The sequence below is a fragment of the Hevea brasiliensis genome, chromosome 2, assembly GCF_030052815.1.
Source record: "Hevea brasiliensis isolate MT/VB/25A 57/8 chromosome 2, ASM3005281v1, whole genome shotgun sequence".
Taxonomy (NCBI): Eukaryota; Viridiplantae; Streptophyta; class Magnoliopsida; order Malpighiales; family Euphorbiaceae; genus Hevea; species Hevea brasiliensis.
The window spans coordinates 102,002,883-102,021,447 of NC_079494.1; the positions used below are offsets into that span (position 1 = coordinate 102,002,883).

The 18,565-nt window shown below is 31.7% G+C and overlaps 2 protein-coding genes across 3 annotated transcripts; both read right to left on the minus strand.

Moving 5' to 3' along the window:
- Positions 1–417: 417 nt before the first annotated feature.
- Positions 418–5,034, minus strand: LOC110648643 (pistil-specific extensin-like protein). Of its 2 annotated transcripts, none has more exons than XM_021802937.2 (7): positions 4,867–5,034; positions 4,655–4,732; positions 2,362–2,400; positions 1,690–2,262; positions 1,522–1,608; positions 969–1,151; positions 418–866 (listed from the first exon to the last, which is right to left on the minus strand). In XM_021802937.2, the coding sequence occupies exons 1-7, from the start codon at positions 4,957–4,959 to the stop codon at positions 741–743; spliced, it is 1,179 nt and encodes a 392-aa protein (XP_021658629.2). In that variant the 5' UTR covers positions 4,960–5,034; the 3' UTR covers positions 418–740. The 2 variants fall into 2 exon arrangements, with proteins under 2 accessions (XP_021658629.2, XP_021658630.2); XM_021802938.2 differs by lacking the exon at positions 4,867–5,034 and adding an exon at positions 4,042–4,150 and having other exon boundaries at positions 4,655–4,708.
- A 7,896-nt stretch (positions 5,035–12,930) lies between these two features.
- LOC110648638 (NAC domain-containing protein 92-like) lies at positions 12,931–16,296 on the minus strand. The gene is made up of 4 exons (XM_021802929.2): positions 16,162–16,296; positions 15,887–16,077; positions 13,931–14,196; positions 12,931–13,815 (listed from the first exon to the last, which is right to left on the minus strand). The coding sequence occupies exons 2-4, from the start codon at positions 16,038–16,040 to the stop codon at positions 13,261–13,263; spliced, it is 975 nt and encodes a 324-aa protein (XP_021658621.2). The 5' UTR covers positions 16,041–16,077; positions 16,162–16,296; the 3' UTR covers positions 12,931–13,260.
- Positions 16,297–18,565: the final 2,269 nt, after the last annotated feature.

Consider the following 18,565-nt stretch of genomic DNA (forward strand, 5'->3'; position numbering starts at 1 on the left):
AGAGAGAGAGAGAGAGTGACATAGGCAATAAGTGATTTCCAATGTGAAGAATAATCAACATTGTTCATTTGTTATAGTATTTGTTAATGAAAATGAAGAATTATAATTTAAATGACCCCTATTCTTTTGCTTTATTTTTAAGACAAAAAGTGAGTTTTTTATAACCTAGGAACAAAATAGTAAATTATTCAGAAATTATCTATCCAGTAACTTTAATTTTATTGAAGAAAATGTCATACTTCACAATATTCCACGTTATTATTTTCCTTAGTAATAATAAAAATCACATTTTAAAACTAAATCAATAAAATAGATAAAAATGATTTTTTGGAAATATATTTTTTATTATATAGTATTAAAAAAAATAAAAAATAAACATATTAATCATACATATGACTACATTAGTCCTATTGCCCATTGTACAGAACTGAAACTGTGTTGGAACGTAGTCAATATCAAGAAAGTCCACTTAAAAGTTGATAAATTGTCCGGGCTGAAAAAATTACAGATCACTGCCACCTGGACAATCTCATCGATAAAACTCAAAATCCAGACTATCAGCTGCATTGCAGAAGCAAAGCTAGAACTTTTGAACACTTTCAGTCTAAATCTTCCAAAGGTATATCTATGTCCAGTTTCATGTTCTGCGTGATTCTTCACCTCCAACCAATTGCCAACTGAGATGACCTGAAACGATACTGCAACAACTGACACTGTCAATTTGAATGGGGAAGATAGCTTCATTGACGCAGCATTTGCTGCAGCTGGAGCACTTGATTCCTCTGTTCAGGAGGTAGGAGATTAATCTGTTCTGGGGTGAGGCTCATGACCTGCTGAAGTAGCGCTTTCTCCATCTCAGGAGTCAACTACACCACAAGCAAAGCAGAAGGGGAGTTGGTAAAAAACTTGGAATCAATAAAAAAGATAGGCAGACTGTAAAATTTTAAATTGGTGTCATGAAGTATTACTGGTGCAGCACGAGTGGGCTGACTGCCAGGGCCGATCTGACCAGGAACCATTGCCTGTGGTCCAGGAAGCTGTATCCTTGCTGAGCTCTCTGGTGGGCCAGATATCCAAGAAGGTCCTCTATCAACTTGCATTGAATTTCCAACTTGATTATTGAACTCAGGCCCTAAGTGTGAACCTCCCCCCTTAAAAAGCAAAATGTTTAAAAATTAACAGGAATAGTGCATAGAACTTCAATAATTATTCAGTTGGGGGAACATGACGGCTGTAACAACTATTCAGAATGGTTAACTAAAGCAATAAACTGCATCCCCAAGGGGCTATCCCAGCCGTAAGGTTTGGGATTTCTATTAGGAGGTTTTAGGTTTGGTCCTGCTGGTTGAATAAGGAGAATTACCCTCATTGTGTAGCTTAACCAATGAAAAAAAAAATAGAAATAAAAATAATGAAGAAGCAACAAACTGCACATGCATCAAAGCCTCATCACTGATAATATGGTGTATCAACAGAAAATCGTTCCATGAGTTGAAATCAGCAAGCTAAGCACAACCATACCTGATACAGTGGTGGTAACTGATTTGGAAGGGGTGGCTGTCCCTGTGAAAATGAAGACCCCATGCTAGCTTGAGGTTTGTTACTAGACTGAAATTTTAAAAGAATAAAGTTATTCAAAATATTGCATATGTTTAAACAATGAATTAAGAACCATTATCTTCAGCTTACATGAAACATGGGTTGCAAAGGATGTTGAGCACCAGAATGCTGGAAACCCACATTGGGCCCCATTTGTGGTCCACACTGATGATGAAAGCTTGGAACAGAAGGTAGTCTAGCTTGGGGAGGCAATGGTGGTTGCAAAGGCGGATGAGCAATTCCAGTAGTCCGTAATGGCTGTTGCAACTGAGTGGAGACAGTAGGCATTTGGGGTTGGTGGAGTGGCTGTGGCTGTGAAGCAGAATGAAGAGGTGGAGGTATATTTGGAAGTTGAGAGGATTGCGGAACAGAAATTGGGGTCACTTGTGGGTTTGGATGTCCCTTTGCCAACTGTGGTGTCTGTAGAGGGTGTGAAGGCATAGGCTGAGATTGAAGACTTGGAGGAGAAACTGAAGTAGAAGACATTGATATTGAAGGTTGATTCTGATGTTGCTTTCTCATTGGAGGTTGGGTCTGAGATGCAAGTGTTTGATCCTGTAAAACTTGTCCAGCTAATGAGCGTGCAGCCTGAATGTTAGACTGCTGAGATGGTTGTGATGATTGCTGAGGTGGTTGTGTGGCTGGAGGCTGAATATTTGGAATCTAAAGGAAAATTGAAATCAAATCAAATGAGTAGAGAACCTAGACAGATTCATCAATGTGAAGCTAGAGAGCCAAATTTCTTAAAAAGTATGAGCATACCACTTGAGGAGGCTGCACCATTCCAAGCATAATTTGTGCCTGGTCAAACAAGGTAAATCAAGTAGCATGCAGTGAGTCATCAAAGGAGAAATTAAGAATGAAAGGCACAACAAGTTCCAAATGAGCTAAGCTACTCAAAACTGGGTTGCTTGAATGCGTTTTTAGGTTAGCAATCCAAGTTCAAACTGCTAGGTGTGAGAACTGTGAAGTTCAGCTTGGTTGGAATCATAAGCCAACCAGTTTATAGGCCAATGTGCAAGCTCATGTGGAGACTTATTACTGCCATGATTATGAGTTATGACTTCAAGTTTCATGCACAATCATCCACAACATATATAAAAGTACTTAACAGTTTTTATCAGGGAAAAAAACTCAAAAAAATATATATTTTTTTTTATAGTAGCATATAATGTGTAGCATTGTTCCTAAATATCACACATGCTATGGTACCTAACACTCTTAAGATGAACAGGCATGACACCTATCAAAATCGTTCACAATACAGCATATAAAGAAAAATCCCCAAGCAAGATCTCCCCTCATTTAAGCTCATTTAATAAAGGTTCAACCCCGCACAATACTAACATAAACTAAGTAAATCCTCAACTAATGTAATAGATGCAGCATTAAATAATTCCACTGCACTGACCTAGCTTATAAAAAGTCCAGGCAAGATGGAAAGTACTATTAACCTAACAATGGTGAACATCAAACCAAAGTAAGATTACAATTCAAAAATATATCTTTTTTTTTTTTTGGTATTAAGTGTAGTATTAATAGAGTGGCTGATTGGATAGCAAAGTCTGTTTTGAGAAGGAGTCTTCTACTTAACTAGGTAAGGAGGAGCTGTTGGCTGTTGCATCATGATTATTCTCCTGGTTAATGCAAAATTTCTCTTTCTTTGCTTTAAAAAAAAATGGACACAAGGGCATCCATTCCCATACTAGAAAGTAAACTGAATGAAAATACAACCCCAGGGCTCCTGTCCCCCCCTGCCCAACACCCCCTTTGGAAGAGAGAGAGAGAGAGAGAGAGAGAGAGAGAGAGAGAGAGAGAATTTGCAATAACTTTAGAGAGAGAATTTGCAATAACTTTTGTAGTATTTTTATTAATGAAACACTTTTGTAGTATTTTTTTAATGAAACATATCAAATAAGCATTCGCATAGCAGATGTGAATTCAGCACAGAGGTCCCAAAAATTTATGCATGTTATGGCACCTAAAGCATAACTAGGTCACACAATCAAGAGAAAGGCAATTGTGAATATGTCAGCATGTCATTATAAATCACAACACCTCAGATTCCACAGCTTATTTAAATCCAATTAATTGCATGAACATCACCACAACTTACATAGAATAATTAAAAACCATTTTGAGTTACTTTCATATCATTAATGAAGCACTTTATATAAGAATTGAAGCAACTAAAATGTTTGTGAAATTCACAGATGTTCAAACTTAAATTTGAATTTCAGTATTATAACTAAACTTCAATTTGTTGTGAACAAACATATATAACAGTTCAATTTTCATTTCAATAAGCTCACTATGGTTATATATTCCAGTCAAAAGTCACTGAAATGCACCAATGGTCCTAATTAAGTGTTTAGAGAGAGAGAGGGAGAGAAAGAGAGAGAGAAGGAGAGGGAGAGAGAAGCAGAGGGGGGAAAAAAAAACCTTTAGCTTTGAATTGCCATTTTTGCATCTTTTAATTTGAGTAAACAGCTTTTACAGACTGCCACAGCAGATGTCCAGCAAGTTTCCGACAAAACGTGGCAACAATGACCTTATTGAACAAATTAAACGGTGATTTTTCAGCAACAAATAAAAGCTTAGTTACTCGAATGAAATTATGCTAAATTAAGAGACAGATGAAATTTTCCTTGGTAGGATGACCCCTAATTTGCTCAAAAGATTTCATTTTAACCAGCCTACATGCTCATTCAAGCGAGGTTATCTCATCCACTGTAAGGGAAGGAGGATTGATTAAGTACTTAAACGCCTATCTATCACAATAGCATAATCCCAATGAAAACACATTGTAGGGAAAATTTCATCTATTATCAGATAGGCAACTCAATCAAGGGGGAAAAATCTGGAGCAAAACCCTAATTCCAACTAATATCAACATAGCAACAAAAACGTAGAAACTAACACAATAGAAAGCTCAAATGCGAAAAGAAACTAATAATATCACAAAAGAAGTTCTTTCATTCGGAAAATATACAACGAAAATTAGTGGTAAAATTTAAAAAATAAATAAATAAAATAAAAGATCAAATGCAGAAACCTGGAAAAGGGCCTTCGTTAGGAGAGGATTCTGGACGAGGATCTCTCTTGCTTGTAGCTTGTTCTGCTCAATTAATGTCTGCGTCAAGATAAAAGCGAAAACATACACAAACAAACATTAACAAGTTAAGTTCAGAGTGGTATTGAGACAACAGTGAGCGTTGTTTTGAGGATAAGAAAATTGTAGGAAGAAAAAGAATAGAGAGAATGTGCCTTCATCTGAGACATAATGTCATATAGCTGGTTCTTCGTCATTCCGGCCAGGTTCTCCGTTAATCCGTCGCCGGCTATTGGCTTCGCCGCCATTGCTTGACACAGGAATAAAAAAAAAAAACCGAGGCGTGCACTTAGGCTCCAGCCTCTAGGTTTACTGCCAAGCGGCTAGACTAGACGGCCCAGCCAGGTTCAATTTTATACGGCGCCTATGTAAATTTGCTATTTGCCCCTCAAACTCTTCTGGGCTCTATCAATTTAGTTCCTTTCTTTTTTTTTTTTTTTTTTGGAAGGAATTATTTTTTTCAAAATAATTCATTAATAAGGAAATCAATACAAGCCCTAGCCCAAAGGCAGGCCCAACAACACACATAACAGTAGCTTACTCTTCCCGAACATTCAAAAATAGAGCCCACAAGCCTAGTAAATAGAAGCCCTAGGTTAAGGCAGACGGCACAATCAGCTCAAATCGCTGGCTACTCTAACACCAGCACTGTCACTTTCATCCCATCAGCAGGCGCTAGGATGAACAAGAATGGAACTCCTTAACTTGAAGTCTCTTGTGAAAGATCTGGTCGTTTCAGAGCAAACAGAGACTGTTATTCAATCCAAGCACCCCACTAGAAGCCTAAATGAGTAAAGATACGGTAAACTATTACCAACAACTCAAGGGGAAGATATGGCAGGAGAAGGTAGAGTCCATATTGGCATCTCACTCTATTTTAGCCATATGGAACAGCCACAATAGGCTAGCTCTTCAAACCCTAGGGATATCCTTCTTCCATATACACTAAATCAATCATCCACAAAGCCTTAAATCACCCTGCATGAACACAAGCACTACAAACATTGATCAAAAGTTTCTCTTTCCAAGACCTAGCAAATCTATAACTTAAGGACAAACATGTAAAGTCCTACCTAGTGGTGGGGAGAGTAGAGGACGGAACTCATTCGCTGGACAGGGAAGAGATTTTCCCCTACACTAAGGGGGAGGGAAAAGCCGCTGAAACAACAAAGAAAGCTCAACACTCTTAACCTTAAGGTAAGTAATTTCTCTCTAGAAATCTAGAGAGAGAGAGATTAGCAAATTGCACTAACTTTTCATAAAGAAAATTGTTGGAGTTGGAGAAAAGAAAATCTCAATTTTTTGTTCTCTCACATTTTTCATTTTTTACTATTGAGAATATTTTTTCCCCTAACAATACAGCTACTAATAATTTTAAATTTTAAAGTGACACATTAATGAATTTCTCATAATTTTTGTGTTTGTGCCATTATTATAAGTCCCAAAATCAACTCATTTTTATATTATTTTATTTTATATAGATGGATAAATAATAATATATGAATATCAAATTTTATAAATAAGTAAATAAAAATATTTCTATATGTAAAAAAAAATTTACATGAAAATGGGTATTGCCCACTCTGCCTTGAAAATCAAGAACAACAGGGATAATAATATTTTTCAATAGGCATATTTGGATTTTATAAAATCTGTCTCAAACTCAATCCAAGTCAGTGACGGATCTAGGATTTATTTTTAGGGGCCAAAATAATATTTTGTTTTGCTTATGTTATGTAAATTATTTATTATTTTATTTTAATAATATAATTTAATATGTATTTTTTTATTTATTTTTTATCATTTTATTTTAATAATACAATTTAATATATATTTTTTAAATTTTATATTTTTCATAATCATATTATAAAATTTTATTAAGCATAAAATTTTTAATTTATTATAATTTTATTTCAAGTGTTAACTAACAGATTATTTTTTATTAGTTTTTAAAATTATTTAACATATATTAATAAAAGAACAATAAACAAAAATAGAAAAAAATAAAGACATACACCATGTGACGATTTTTCAAATATTATTATTAAAATTCTTGCAATTTAAATATAAGGCATTTTTTTTAAATGAAATGTTTAAATATTATAAATATTTTTTTAGTGAATAATTATTTCAATATATATTAATATAATTTTTAAACAAATAATACTCCTTTTCTCAAATTTAATAGAAAATTTAATTAAAAAATAAATTTTGGAGATATATAATATAATGAGTATAGTTTTATAAAGCATGGAATTATAAACATAAAAATTTTAAACACTACAACAAAAAGGTATCAGTGACGGCTAAATTCATTGCTAATACTCCTTTTTTCTGTTGCTGAAGGCTTCAACAACGGATTTTTGATGGACAACAATCCATTTTTAATACTCTTATCACTAATTTTTCTAACAAAAATTTGCTATCTTCAGTAAATTTAGCGACGAAACTACTGACGTCATACCGCGTGTTGTTGCTAATATTTCTTACGGCTATAGGCCGTCAGTAATTTCATCATTACATAACAATGACCATCAAACAATTTTCCATCGATAAAGTCGTCACTAAAATACCGTCACAAAATCTGTCGCTAAACTCCAATAAACGGTCGATAATTTGCCAAAAAATTTAATTTTTTTTTAAAAAAAATTAATCCTTCACAAATCCATTGCAACCCTTACATTATCTATCAATAATTTTATTTATTTTTAAAATTTTTCTGTTATTCCTAAAAATTTATTAGGATAGTCCATGAATAAATATAACAAGCCAATTGCAATATTCTCAATCAACGTAATTAAAATGCATATATTAATAAAGTTAATAAAATCCACACCAAGTAACTAATATAGATTAAAAAATATAAAGTAAAATATGATCACATCCATAAAAAAGTTCTAAAATTTCATACATTAGAAGATCTCTAAATTCAAAGATAAATAACATAATTAATTATCTAGATCATCTTGTGAAGGCTTAGAATCTAAAGTGTAATGCCCTCACCATAGGTAGTCCGTACATTTTACTGTTCCGACAACTAATGTCTGTTCGGACAGTTAAAATGTCTGGAACTACACCTAAACTATAGTGAGTAGGCATAAATTGAAGAAAAAAAAATGTTAAGAAAATATAGGAAAAATGTAGAGAAAAAAAAAATAAAGTTTAGAGAATTATAAATTGGTACAAAAATAATAAAAATAACCCAATATGTACTACTAAGGGCATTTTGGTCATTTCACCCCCAAAGGTGAATTTTGACCTAAACGTCAAAAAAAAAATAGAGAATAAAATAATTAACATTAATTAAAATTTATGAAGTAGATTAGGAAAATGAGAAGAGAAAAGAAAAGAAAAGAAAGGAAAAGAAAAGAAAAGAAAAGAAAAGGCTTAGGAAAATTCAAAAAAAAAAAATGTATACAAATAGGCACTAGAGGACAAACTCCCACCCACTTCCATCTTCTTCCTCCATTTCTTCTCTCTCTCTCTTTCCCTCATTTCCTCCATTGTTGTCAAGCTTCCAAGCTTGATTTCCCAAGCTTCTACCCATCAAAACCTTTAGCACCCTTCACAAAAAATACTCCCCACTCCATAAGGAAGCCATAGATACCCATAAGAAGCAAGAAAGTTGAGGTTTGGGAAGCTCAAGTAAGGTTAGTGCACTAATCCCTCTTTTTCTCTTTATTAAACATGAAAAGCATGTTTAGCTAAGCATAAATACCATTAAAATAAAAAGAAAACCTAGAGAAAAGAACCCTTGAATTTTTGGCAGCCATGGAACTTGAAGTTTATTGCTTTTAAGTGATGAAAAATGGTTCCATGAGAATGTGTAATTAGTTGAAATATTTGGGTGTTTGATTATGTAGTGTTTATGTAAATTTGAAACTTTGAAAACTAGGGATTGTGTAAATGTTGAGGACTTTGTGTAAAATATTGAAATTGACCTATTGGGATGAGATTGTTGCTTATAGAAGTGTATTGCATGCAAAGTGAAGTAAGGAAGTTGGAGGAAATTGAGTTTTGGAAGTGTTAATTTTCTGCGAGTTACATTTGTTGAGGCGATGTACATTTTAGGCCATAAATAAAATTGTGTGACCCCAATTGGTATGAGGCCAATTGGAGGTGAAACTAGACCCAAAATAGCTCATTTTCCATGAAAAAACTATGCCCAAATTCTGTCCAAAACTTGAGCTAAATACTGCCCAAATTCGGATTTCCCTGCAACCCAACCCAGAAAATGACCAAATGAACAGTACGTGTTCATTTGGTCATAACTCTCTCTATACTAGTCCAAATGACCTAAAATTTCACCCATGGAAATTTTAGACATAGGGCTACACTTTTCATGAAGACCACTTAACTCAGTTTTGCCTTTAACGAATTCAAATTGTTAGCACAAGTTGGGCCACTGAAACTGCCAACCCAGAAAATGTCCCCAAATACTATTCCTTTGGTATTTTGACCATAACTTGAGTTCTATAATCCCAAACTCAGTAATTCAAAAACTGAAATTCAAGTTTAAACATAGAGGACCAATTGTTATGAAGGAATTGTGACTAAATAGACATCCCAACCTAGTCAAATTCCTAGATAAAGATAACACATCAACATGAACCTAAAGAAAGGTTCATGGGAAAAATGCTATGTATGATAATTAAAATACTCATAAGGAGAATTAAATATTAAAAATGATATGAATATGTAAATTGGGACTAATGTCCTATTAATATGAAATTAATGGTACCAATGAACAGTACTAGAAAATAGTAATAGTGAACAGTGCTAAATTAATTAAAAATATTTAATTGCCCATAGTATACCTAGACTTATTTATTTAGTTGGATAAATTGGTATACCAATTAGGGACTACGAGATAGCGATCGCCACCGAGAAAATCATGAACGATAATATATGTCCGGTATGATTGTTCTACGTGCTATATGCCTACTTGCATCGCCATTGTGCCTACTTTATTTACGGCTTTACAAGCCCGACGGTAGGTCTCGTGCCCGACGGTGGCCTCGTGCACGATGACGTATTCTGGATAGACATATGGCTGTCTAACCAGTATACACCCGTGCATCCAGCCTTTATAAATTTGTTATAGGTTTCTTGGGCACTGAAAAAAAAATATAATTAATTAAGACTTAAAATATAATAAGTAATCATAAAAGATCCTGATAATGTTAATTATTTCCAAAGAGCAATAAAAATGTAAAAGACCCAGAAATTATGAGTTGCATATATTGTTTCAAATTATTAAATTATTGTTATTATAAATTATGCACCACTAAGCGTTATGCTTAGCGCGTTGGTTTTCCATCGCGTAGGTACTGGAGATCAGCCGCATCAGTCCCAACAGCCACAGCAGCAGCATCAGTAGTGCACTGACAAAGCTCTGATCAGATCTACCATTGTCCAGAGTCACCTCACCGGTCTTTTATATTTTGGTAGGGCCCATGTATAGACTAGTATTTTAGTTCATTATGTTTAGGCATGATGTAATTACTAGTTTATGATGTATTTCATTTTGGACTTGAAATGAAAACTTATAATTTATTATCTATGAATTTCCATATGAATGCAATAGATGACACTTCATTTTGAAATCTCATAAATAGTTGTGAATAATATGATAAAAGAGAATATGATATGGAAATATGTGAGATGACTATGAATATGTTAATAGGTGATAGTGGAAACCGTCAAATGCTAATAAAACAGAGGAGGATCTGTCCGGGTCTTCACAGAAATAAGATATTAAAAAAAAAAATTCTATACATAAATTACCTGATTTGAATGACATTAAAATTTACAATAGACATGACAAGACAAGATAGGGTGCTCCAGCACCGAATGTGGCACTTCTTACTCGGCTATACAATAGACGGGTAAGGGGCATCACATAAAGTGGTTGGCTATGAAGATGCTACAAAATGAGTCTCATGTGTGGATATAAACTCCTTTCGCACCTCCTCCAATATCTCAGCCCTCATTCTGGTTTGATTTTCTTCTATGAGCTACTTAATTCTGTTTTGATTTTCTTCTAACAACTGCTAAACTTGCTCTATGGATGTCATATATTGAGAAGATGACCCAGGATGAACTAATGTGCATGAGTAAGGAGTAGATGATCCTAGATTTTGGGATTTTCCAATATCAGAATTCCCAAAACCATACACTCTACCCTTATTAAGGCTACCGGATGCTTTAAGCCATTTACCCACATCAAATACAAGTTGAAATTCATAATTAGACCCATACTTTTCTACAATGACACTTGAAAAATCTCCCTACACAGAAGTAATACAAATTTATTAAAAAAAAAAAGAAGTAATACAATAATATTTTATTATATATGAATGACAAACACACTTACATGCCTTATAATCCAAAACAATTTGATGACAATGTAAAAGGATTGAAAAATATTGTGTTGAAATTAATATGTAGAAATTAACTTATATCGATCCGTCGTAATTTGCTATAAATAAATACATCTACGCTATCCTTTTTGGTGTGTGTTGCTCGAAACACTTCAATTTGATTCGATGACCTACAAAATAAAAATGATCATATTATGTAACTAACAAAATATGTACTTAACATTTATGTAACCAATAAAATGCACAACTGCAAATAAAATAGTGACATAATTTTAAAAAATTATATCAGTTGATCCTCATGTATCTCAATTTTCACTAAACCACTAGAATGTTTTGTTATAGATCCATCTTTTTCAATCATTTGATTAATTTTAGTGGTCTGTGACTTCTTTTGCCACTTTGGCCGACTCTAATGAGCCACAAGATTATTCCATATCTCTGGTTTCATCCACTTTGGTCTTAAATTGTGTAAAAAAAAAAAAATCACTCTTTTTGTGTTTCACCAACATTTCATGTTTGACTCTATTGAGAAGATCGTAAAATCTTGCTTTCAGGACCTTATCCCAAGCAAGACACACATTCTTCTCTTTAGTCTCATCCCACATGTACAACCCTACAAATTTTGTTGTTAGAAGGTATAAATCATGCCACACTAAATGAATACTCTAGATAACAAGTATTTTTAATTAAAATCGGCAGCATTTCGACTGTATTTCAAACATTTGACAACAGAAAAACACAACATATTGAAAAGACAATTCTATAATGATCATTCACAGTCTTCCCACCATATAAATTTATCAAATTCAATACATTTATCATACAATTAATTTCAAGGAATCTTAGATAATTTATATCTTACCCAAAAAATTCCAAATAGCTCATCCTTCGTCTTGCCATGTACTTCTGCCCAAGTTTTCCATGCATACATAAAGTGTGTCTTAATGTCATAAACAATCGAATGAGTGAGTAATATATCCAAGAAGTTGCACCATGAAACAAAGTAAAAATTTTATTATATTTTATTATAGAGAAAATTTTCTAAAAAATTTTGTTTAATTTATCTCAATTCTCTTGATTATTGTTACTTGCACAAGGCCCTTTATTCTTATTCTTGGCCGATTAGTTGGAATATTAATATAAATTTTAAACAAAGAAATGTTTAAATTTTATAAATTTTTTTAGTGAAATTATTTCAGTATATATTAATATAATTTTTAAACAAATAATTCATTTTTTTCTAATTTATAGAAAATTTAATTAAAAAAATGATTTTTGATGATATATAATATGATGAGTATAGTTTTATAATGCATGAAATTCCAAATATAAAATTTTTAAAGTTTTTTTAAATAAAAAATTTTAAAGTTATTAAAAATATAGTAAAAAGAACTTTAAATAATATTTTTTTTGTATGAGATAATATTTTAGTAGTTGAAATTTAAAAATGTTTATATTAAAGTTGATATGGGAGGAGGTATTTACTTATTTTCAAAACTTTTACTTTAAAAAATAAAATAAGAAAATACTTTTTAAATGAATTATTTTTATAAACATTATAGACTATATTATAAACAATTTTTTATTTTGCTCACTAAAATTTTAACTTATAATTAAAATAAAATCAATATTTTGAGTCAAGATATTACAAATTCAAATAGATAAATAGTCAAATAAAATATAAAAATTTTTAAATTTAGAAGCTAATTTAATTTTAAATATATAGAACCATATTAATTTTATTTTTGCTTTTCTATTTCGCTCCTAGTTTTCCATTCGTTCATTTAATTATAGATATTCCTATGTTAAAAAAAAAAAAAGTTGCGTATCCATATATATGTTGAGATCTTTCATTTACAGTGAACATTAAATTCATGAATAGGAAGATCATGAAGATAATTACTAAAAAACAAAGGACTTTAATCTTTGGCCTACAATTTCGCACTTGCACATAAAGACACATAACCACAGAGACATTTTTGAAGGTTTTTCAATGTTTACACCTAACTACACCAGCCATTTATTTTTCTTGTGGCATATGCTTAGAGCTTCATTGGCTGCTCCAATACTACTACCATATGAGTAACAATTTCAAATGCCCTTTTTGCTTTGGTTGAAGATAATTAAGTACAGAAAAGATGTTAGTTTTCAACTTAATTTGCAGCTTCACCAAATGGAATCCAAAATGAATGGTTGCTCCTGCTGTACTGGTTGCGGCACTGTTTCTAAAACCTTGGAAGAAGAAGAAGAACCCTGGAAATTTGAACTTAAATCAGTCCCAGTCTGAGGAATACTAGTCCCTTGTGTGAGAAATGAGTAATGATTACTACGACTTGCAGCAGCAGCAGTGGCAGCAGCAGCTTCTCTCTGTTGATAGCTCCTCATTTGCAATGCCTTGAGAAGCAAGGAATTGATTGTGAGATTCGAGCTAAGCAAGTTTGAAGGCCATGAGAGTGAAGGGCTAGCCCAATTATGCATGTTCATGTCCATGTTCATATTTACATTGGCATGGTTGTTGAAATTGCTTGTTGTTGAGATGTCGTTGAACCCATTTGATGAATTCCCGATATTGTTTATGTTTGGTAACTCGACATCTCCAAACTCATTGACTATGGAATTTGTATCACATGGAGACCCTAGAGATTGATGCGAGGATGCTGTCTGCTGTGGCCTTTTAGCTGCTAAGCTCTTCTGGAATACCCTACAAACTACCCATTCCTCCTTCAAGAATTAAAAATCCAAGAAAAATTAGAGAGTATTAGAGGAAATTTGTAATAATTGAAAATGCAAAGTTAAATGAAACGAATTCTACAATAGTATATAGAAGTTTATACACCTTGGTGCGCTTGAAAGGATGTTTGTTTTCTAGCCTGTATTCATGCATAACCCAGTTACTTTTCTCACCCCTTGGAGCTCTACCCTTGTAGAAAACTAGGGTTTTTTTCATCCCCACCAGTACTGCACCACGAAAGATTTCCTTGTCCTTCCCTGTGGTTTTCCAATAGCCTGCTTCAGTTGCTCGATTGGTTCGAAGTCCTGTTGGGTATTTTCGATCTCTTAAGCTAAAGAAATACCATTCTTTTTCCCCCATGGAAGCCTTGTCTGCAACATAATTTTAATTATGTAACTAATATATTCTATTCTTCTTTTGTAATTAGATGAATAATAGTAGGAGTACAAACGAACCAAGTCGAGTCGAGCTTTGAAGAATCTCTTCAAAGCTTGATTCGTCAAAATTTTTTCAAATTTGAGCCCAGCTCAAACTTAACACATGTCGAGTTTAAGTCAATGTCTAAAAGCTCAAACTTGATTTGTTTAAAAAATGAGTTGAACTAAAATAAACTTTTTATTAAACTGACTTTCAATTGAATTTTAAATTTAGGGGTATAAAATTTAAACTATATAATTTTGATAAACTCTCATATAAAAAAATAACTTAATTTTCATAAAAATTAAATTACAAAAAACTATATTTAATAAATACATTCATCATATCATAATTTTAAATAATATATTATTTTTAGAGTATTTATAAATAAAATAACAAATGTTTATAATATAATAAAATATAATAATTAATACAAATACTTTTATAAATAAATATATTTAATGAGATTAGGCACTCTCGAGCAAACTCGTGAGTCTGCAAACGAGCCGGCTTATAAGTCTTAACAAGCTGAATACTATGAAATTTGAGTTCAAGCTCGAGTTCAGTTTATTTTATAAACAAGCTGAGCCAAATTTTATTGAGTCAAATCTCGAGCAATTTATGAAGGACTTGACTCATTTTCACCCTAAATAACAGTAATTTTATAAGCTAAAAGTATTTACATAAAACTAATTAGAATTGACTAATTTTAGATAGTTAAAAATAGATAATTGACTTGCGCATTAATTAATTCATTGGAATAATCAAGCCAATAATGCTATATATATATATATATATATATATATATATATATATATATATATATATATATATATATATGAGCACTAATGCTATAATTGTTAATTGTATAAATCTTATAATTCTGTGAATATTGATGTCACAGTGAGTACAGTACACTTTTTAGAGGAAGGAGGGGAACTTAATTCGAAACCTTATTACGTTTCGTCTATAATTTATAGAACATACTTGAATTAAGAAATGAAACTTTATATGTAAAATTAGATTAAAAAAACATTAACCTGACTTGTTTAAAACCCTTTTGGGTTTTCTGTGATCAAAATCTTTCTCTCATTTTCCTAATTGCTCTCAAAAACATTGGGTTAGATAAGAACAATGACAATTTGCAGCAATAACACAAAGATTAACCCACATTTACAAATTAGAATTTTAAAAGAATTTAATTTAATTAATTTTTTTTGTTAATTTTCATGTTTTAAAATCTAATAAGTGACATAATTTATTTTTTTAATTTAAAAATTTTATTTTAAAATAAATAAAAATATAAAAAAAATAATATTATTGTGTAAGAATTGAATTGCATTGATTTTTATTTTTATTTTTTCCAAATGAAGCCTAAGAATATAATTCTAAAGGAAATTTATCCAAGTGATAATTAATGTTGTTATAAATAACTCCAATGAACCAAGGAGACTCAAGCCTTAGGCTAGTAGCCTAATAGTTAATGTACTCATTAAGGTTCAAATTCTGATAACTCGAGTTTTAAGAATCTTGGATGTACTGAGACTCAACAAAGCATTCAATTTCAACACACAAATGAGACGCTAAGAATATAACTAGGGATGCATATAGAAGATGAAGAAGAAGACGAATTAAAAAGTATACCTGGGAGATCCCAAGGTTCACACTTGTTGAGATCAACATCCACAATAGCTTTTGAGGTGAAACTGACATCTGAAACCTTTCGTGTCAGGTAAAATGTAATGAGCTCTTCATCTGTGGGATGGAATCTGAACCCTGGAGGAAGATTTTCCTCCATTTTGATCCCCAAGTTCAAGAACTGATCACTGGGATAGCTGCAGTTAATTGATATATATTTATATATATAATTAGGCACAACAAGAAGAAGAGGAAACCTCCAACAGTAGTAATATACGTACGGATATAGTTCTTGAAGCAAATAAGCTTAATGGTATCAGCAAGGAGTTATATTAAGGTTCTCTGTCTCTAAATATCACCCTTCAAGAAGAAGCAGCCATGGCTAGCAACTAAGTACTCCTCTTTTATCTTGATAATTACAGCTAACACTTTGACAAAGATGGTTCATAGACTGTTAAATTTACCAAAACCCCCATTATTGTATGCATAAATCACCATTGACTTATGAGAATCACAATGAGAAATATTACCCTAAATTGGCATTAATTAATTATAAAGAAAGACTAATTAATTTGATGGTGAATGAGTGGCAAAGTTTCCTGCACGAGGGTGGAGTCTTGTTTACACCTGAAATATATGTTTTCTTCTATGATTTTGTCCAACCACCTTCACCCATTTCTACCCACCAAACCCTAGTCCAATGACAGACATGTCCTTCACTTGTATTCTTACCAATATCTTATTGACACTTGTTTGCTCCTTACATCATCTTTGTTTCTCTCCCATTTAATTTGTTCACATCACTGTATATGAGACTGTTTTATTTGTTTTAATAAAAAATTATTATTAGTTTACAATTGATCATATAATGACAAATAATATTCAATAATCCTCTAAATCAGTAGTGTGTCCATTATAAAATTTGGTATATAATCTACTGGATTTTTCTTTATGAAATTTAATAATATATAATTCAAGATAAACATCTCTATAAAATTATTAGTTCACAAATTTAATATTAAATTATTAATTATCATAATGATAGATATATTTTATATAATAAACTTGACAATTTCAGCTTAATTTTATTAATCACAATGATAGATTTGTAAATAAATATAAACACAAAAACAAAGATTTTTTTTTCTTTTTTATATATCAATTAAGCCAACTCTGATTAATCTGAAACAAATTTCTGATTATGCGTAGCTAGTAGTTTAATAAGTTTTCAATTTTATACATATTTTAATTGAAAGATTATAGAGTATGATAGGATAATCCAATATATTATGCACATATAGGATAATATATAGGATAATGTGACGTGCATTTTAGATATATTTTTATGTGTCTAAATTATGATTTAATTTGAAAAGTTTGCAATACAACCTGATTGAAATATTTTGTGGGTAACAAAGGGCATAGTTAATTTTTTCTTTTTTTTTTTCTTATAAACGTAAATATTACATTCAAATTACGTAAAATTTTATTTTTTATCTTTTTAATATTATATTTATATAATTTTATGTGTAACAAAATCATATTAATAAAACCATAACGTGTTCATGAGGTACAATTGAAAAACTCAAAAGTATATAGGCAATTAATGATCATTGGTATGCATAGACTATAATGAAAAATGACAACTTGAAGATCCTTCATGGGTGCTTCTATTGTACTGTTGTTTAATTTAATATATGTAGACAAAGATTACAAGGAGTGGTTAAAATGTTTACCAACCCACACGACTGTGTCTTCGGTAAGCATTTCTGTTGGATCTTCAATTCATTCATCTCATTTGTCTTCAAAGCCTCCCATTAATTTCAATCCTAACAAGAACTTCAATCTACTAGCTAGCTTCATCTTTATGTGTTTCTTGCATTCGACCTTCTAGAATTTCATCATCCATATAATTCCTCTCTCTCTCTCTCTCTCTCTCTCTCTCTCTCTCTATATGTATATATATATGTGTGTGTGTGTGTTTAATTGCAAAAAATCTTGAATAATTTTTTTTTTCAATTTTATTAGAAAGTTTTAATTTTATTAATTAAATATTTTAGCTGTCATTTTTTTTCCAATTCTGTTGATGGATTGATAATTTATCAATTTTTTACACTTTTCAAAACTAATAATAGTAATAATTATGGTGGCTAAAGGAGAGAAATTGATAGAGAGGAAAACTTAAGATGGTTAATTTATCCCAACGAATGATTAGTGGGACCCTCATGTTTATGTCTGGATTTCATAATAAGTTTAATTAAGTTTTTCCTTTATGCTAATAGACTTTTAACGAAAATATCTTTTTTATTTTATGATCAATTAGTGTGTATTACTAAATTACCTGTTAGTGATTTGACTGTAATTAGATCTCATGATGATAGAATTAGGAAAAAAAAAAGTGTTAAACTCAAAGAATTTTTCCCTTACGTCTTCTATCGACGCTGCACTAGCAAAGGCGACCCCTTCGTCACCACCAGATGATCGTTCAAAGAAAAAAAAAGTAAAGTTTCAAGAGGATGGTGAGGGTCTAAATATCCCTTCTAGTTTGGGGGATGAGAGTGGTATTGGCTTGATGTATTTTCGAGATAAACTTTTGCAAGGCTGAGATGGAGATCTGGATTCTGTGATGGGGGATAGCGAGGATAAAAGTGGGGAAGGTAGTGAGGATCATGTGTCTACGAATTG

What these genes read in the sequence shown, in the direction of transcription:
- LOC110648643 (XM_021802937.2), bottom strand. Translation starts at nt 4,959, where the DNA reads ATGGCGGCGAAGCCAATAGCCGGCGACGGATTAACGGAGAACCTGGCC. An exon ending in TAACGAAGGCCCTTTTCCAG is followed by an intron (nt 2,401 to 4,654) that starts GTTTCTGCATTT and finishes TTGTTTGACCAG; the next exon opens with GCACAAATTATGCTTGGAAT. An exon ending in AGTTACCACCACTGTATCAG is followed by an intron (nt 1,152 to 1,521) that starts GTATGGTTGTGC and finishes TTGCTTTTTAAG; the next exon opens with GGGGGAGGTTCACACTTAGG.
- LOC110648638 (XM_021802929.2), bottom strand. Translation starts at nt 16,040, where the DNA reads ATGGAGGAAAATCTTCCTCCAGGGTTCAGATTCCATCCCACAGATGAA. An exon ending in TGAACCTTGGGATCTCCCAG is followed by an intron (nt 14,197 to 15,886) that starts GTATACTTTTTA and finishes ATTATGTTGCAG; the next exon opens with ACAAGGCTTCCATGGGGGAA. An exon ending in ATCCTTTCAAGCGCACCAAG is followed by an intron (nt 13,816 to 13,930) that starts GTGTATAAACTT and finishes TAATTCTTGAAG; the next exon opens with GAGGAATGGGTAGTTTGTAG.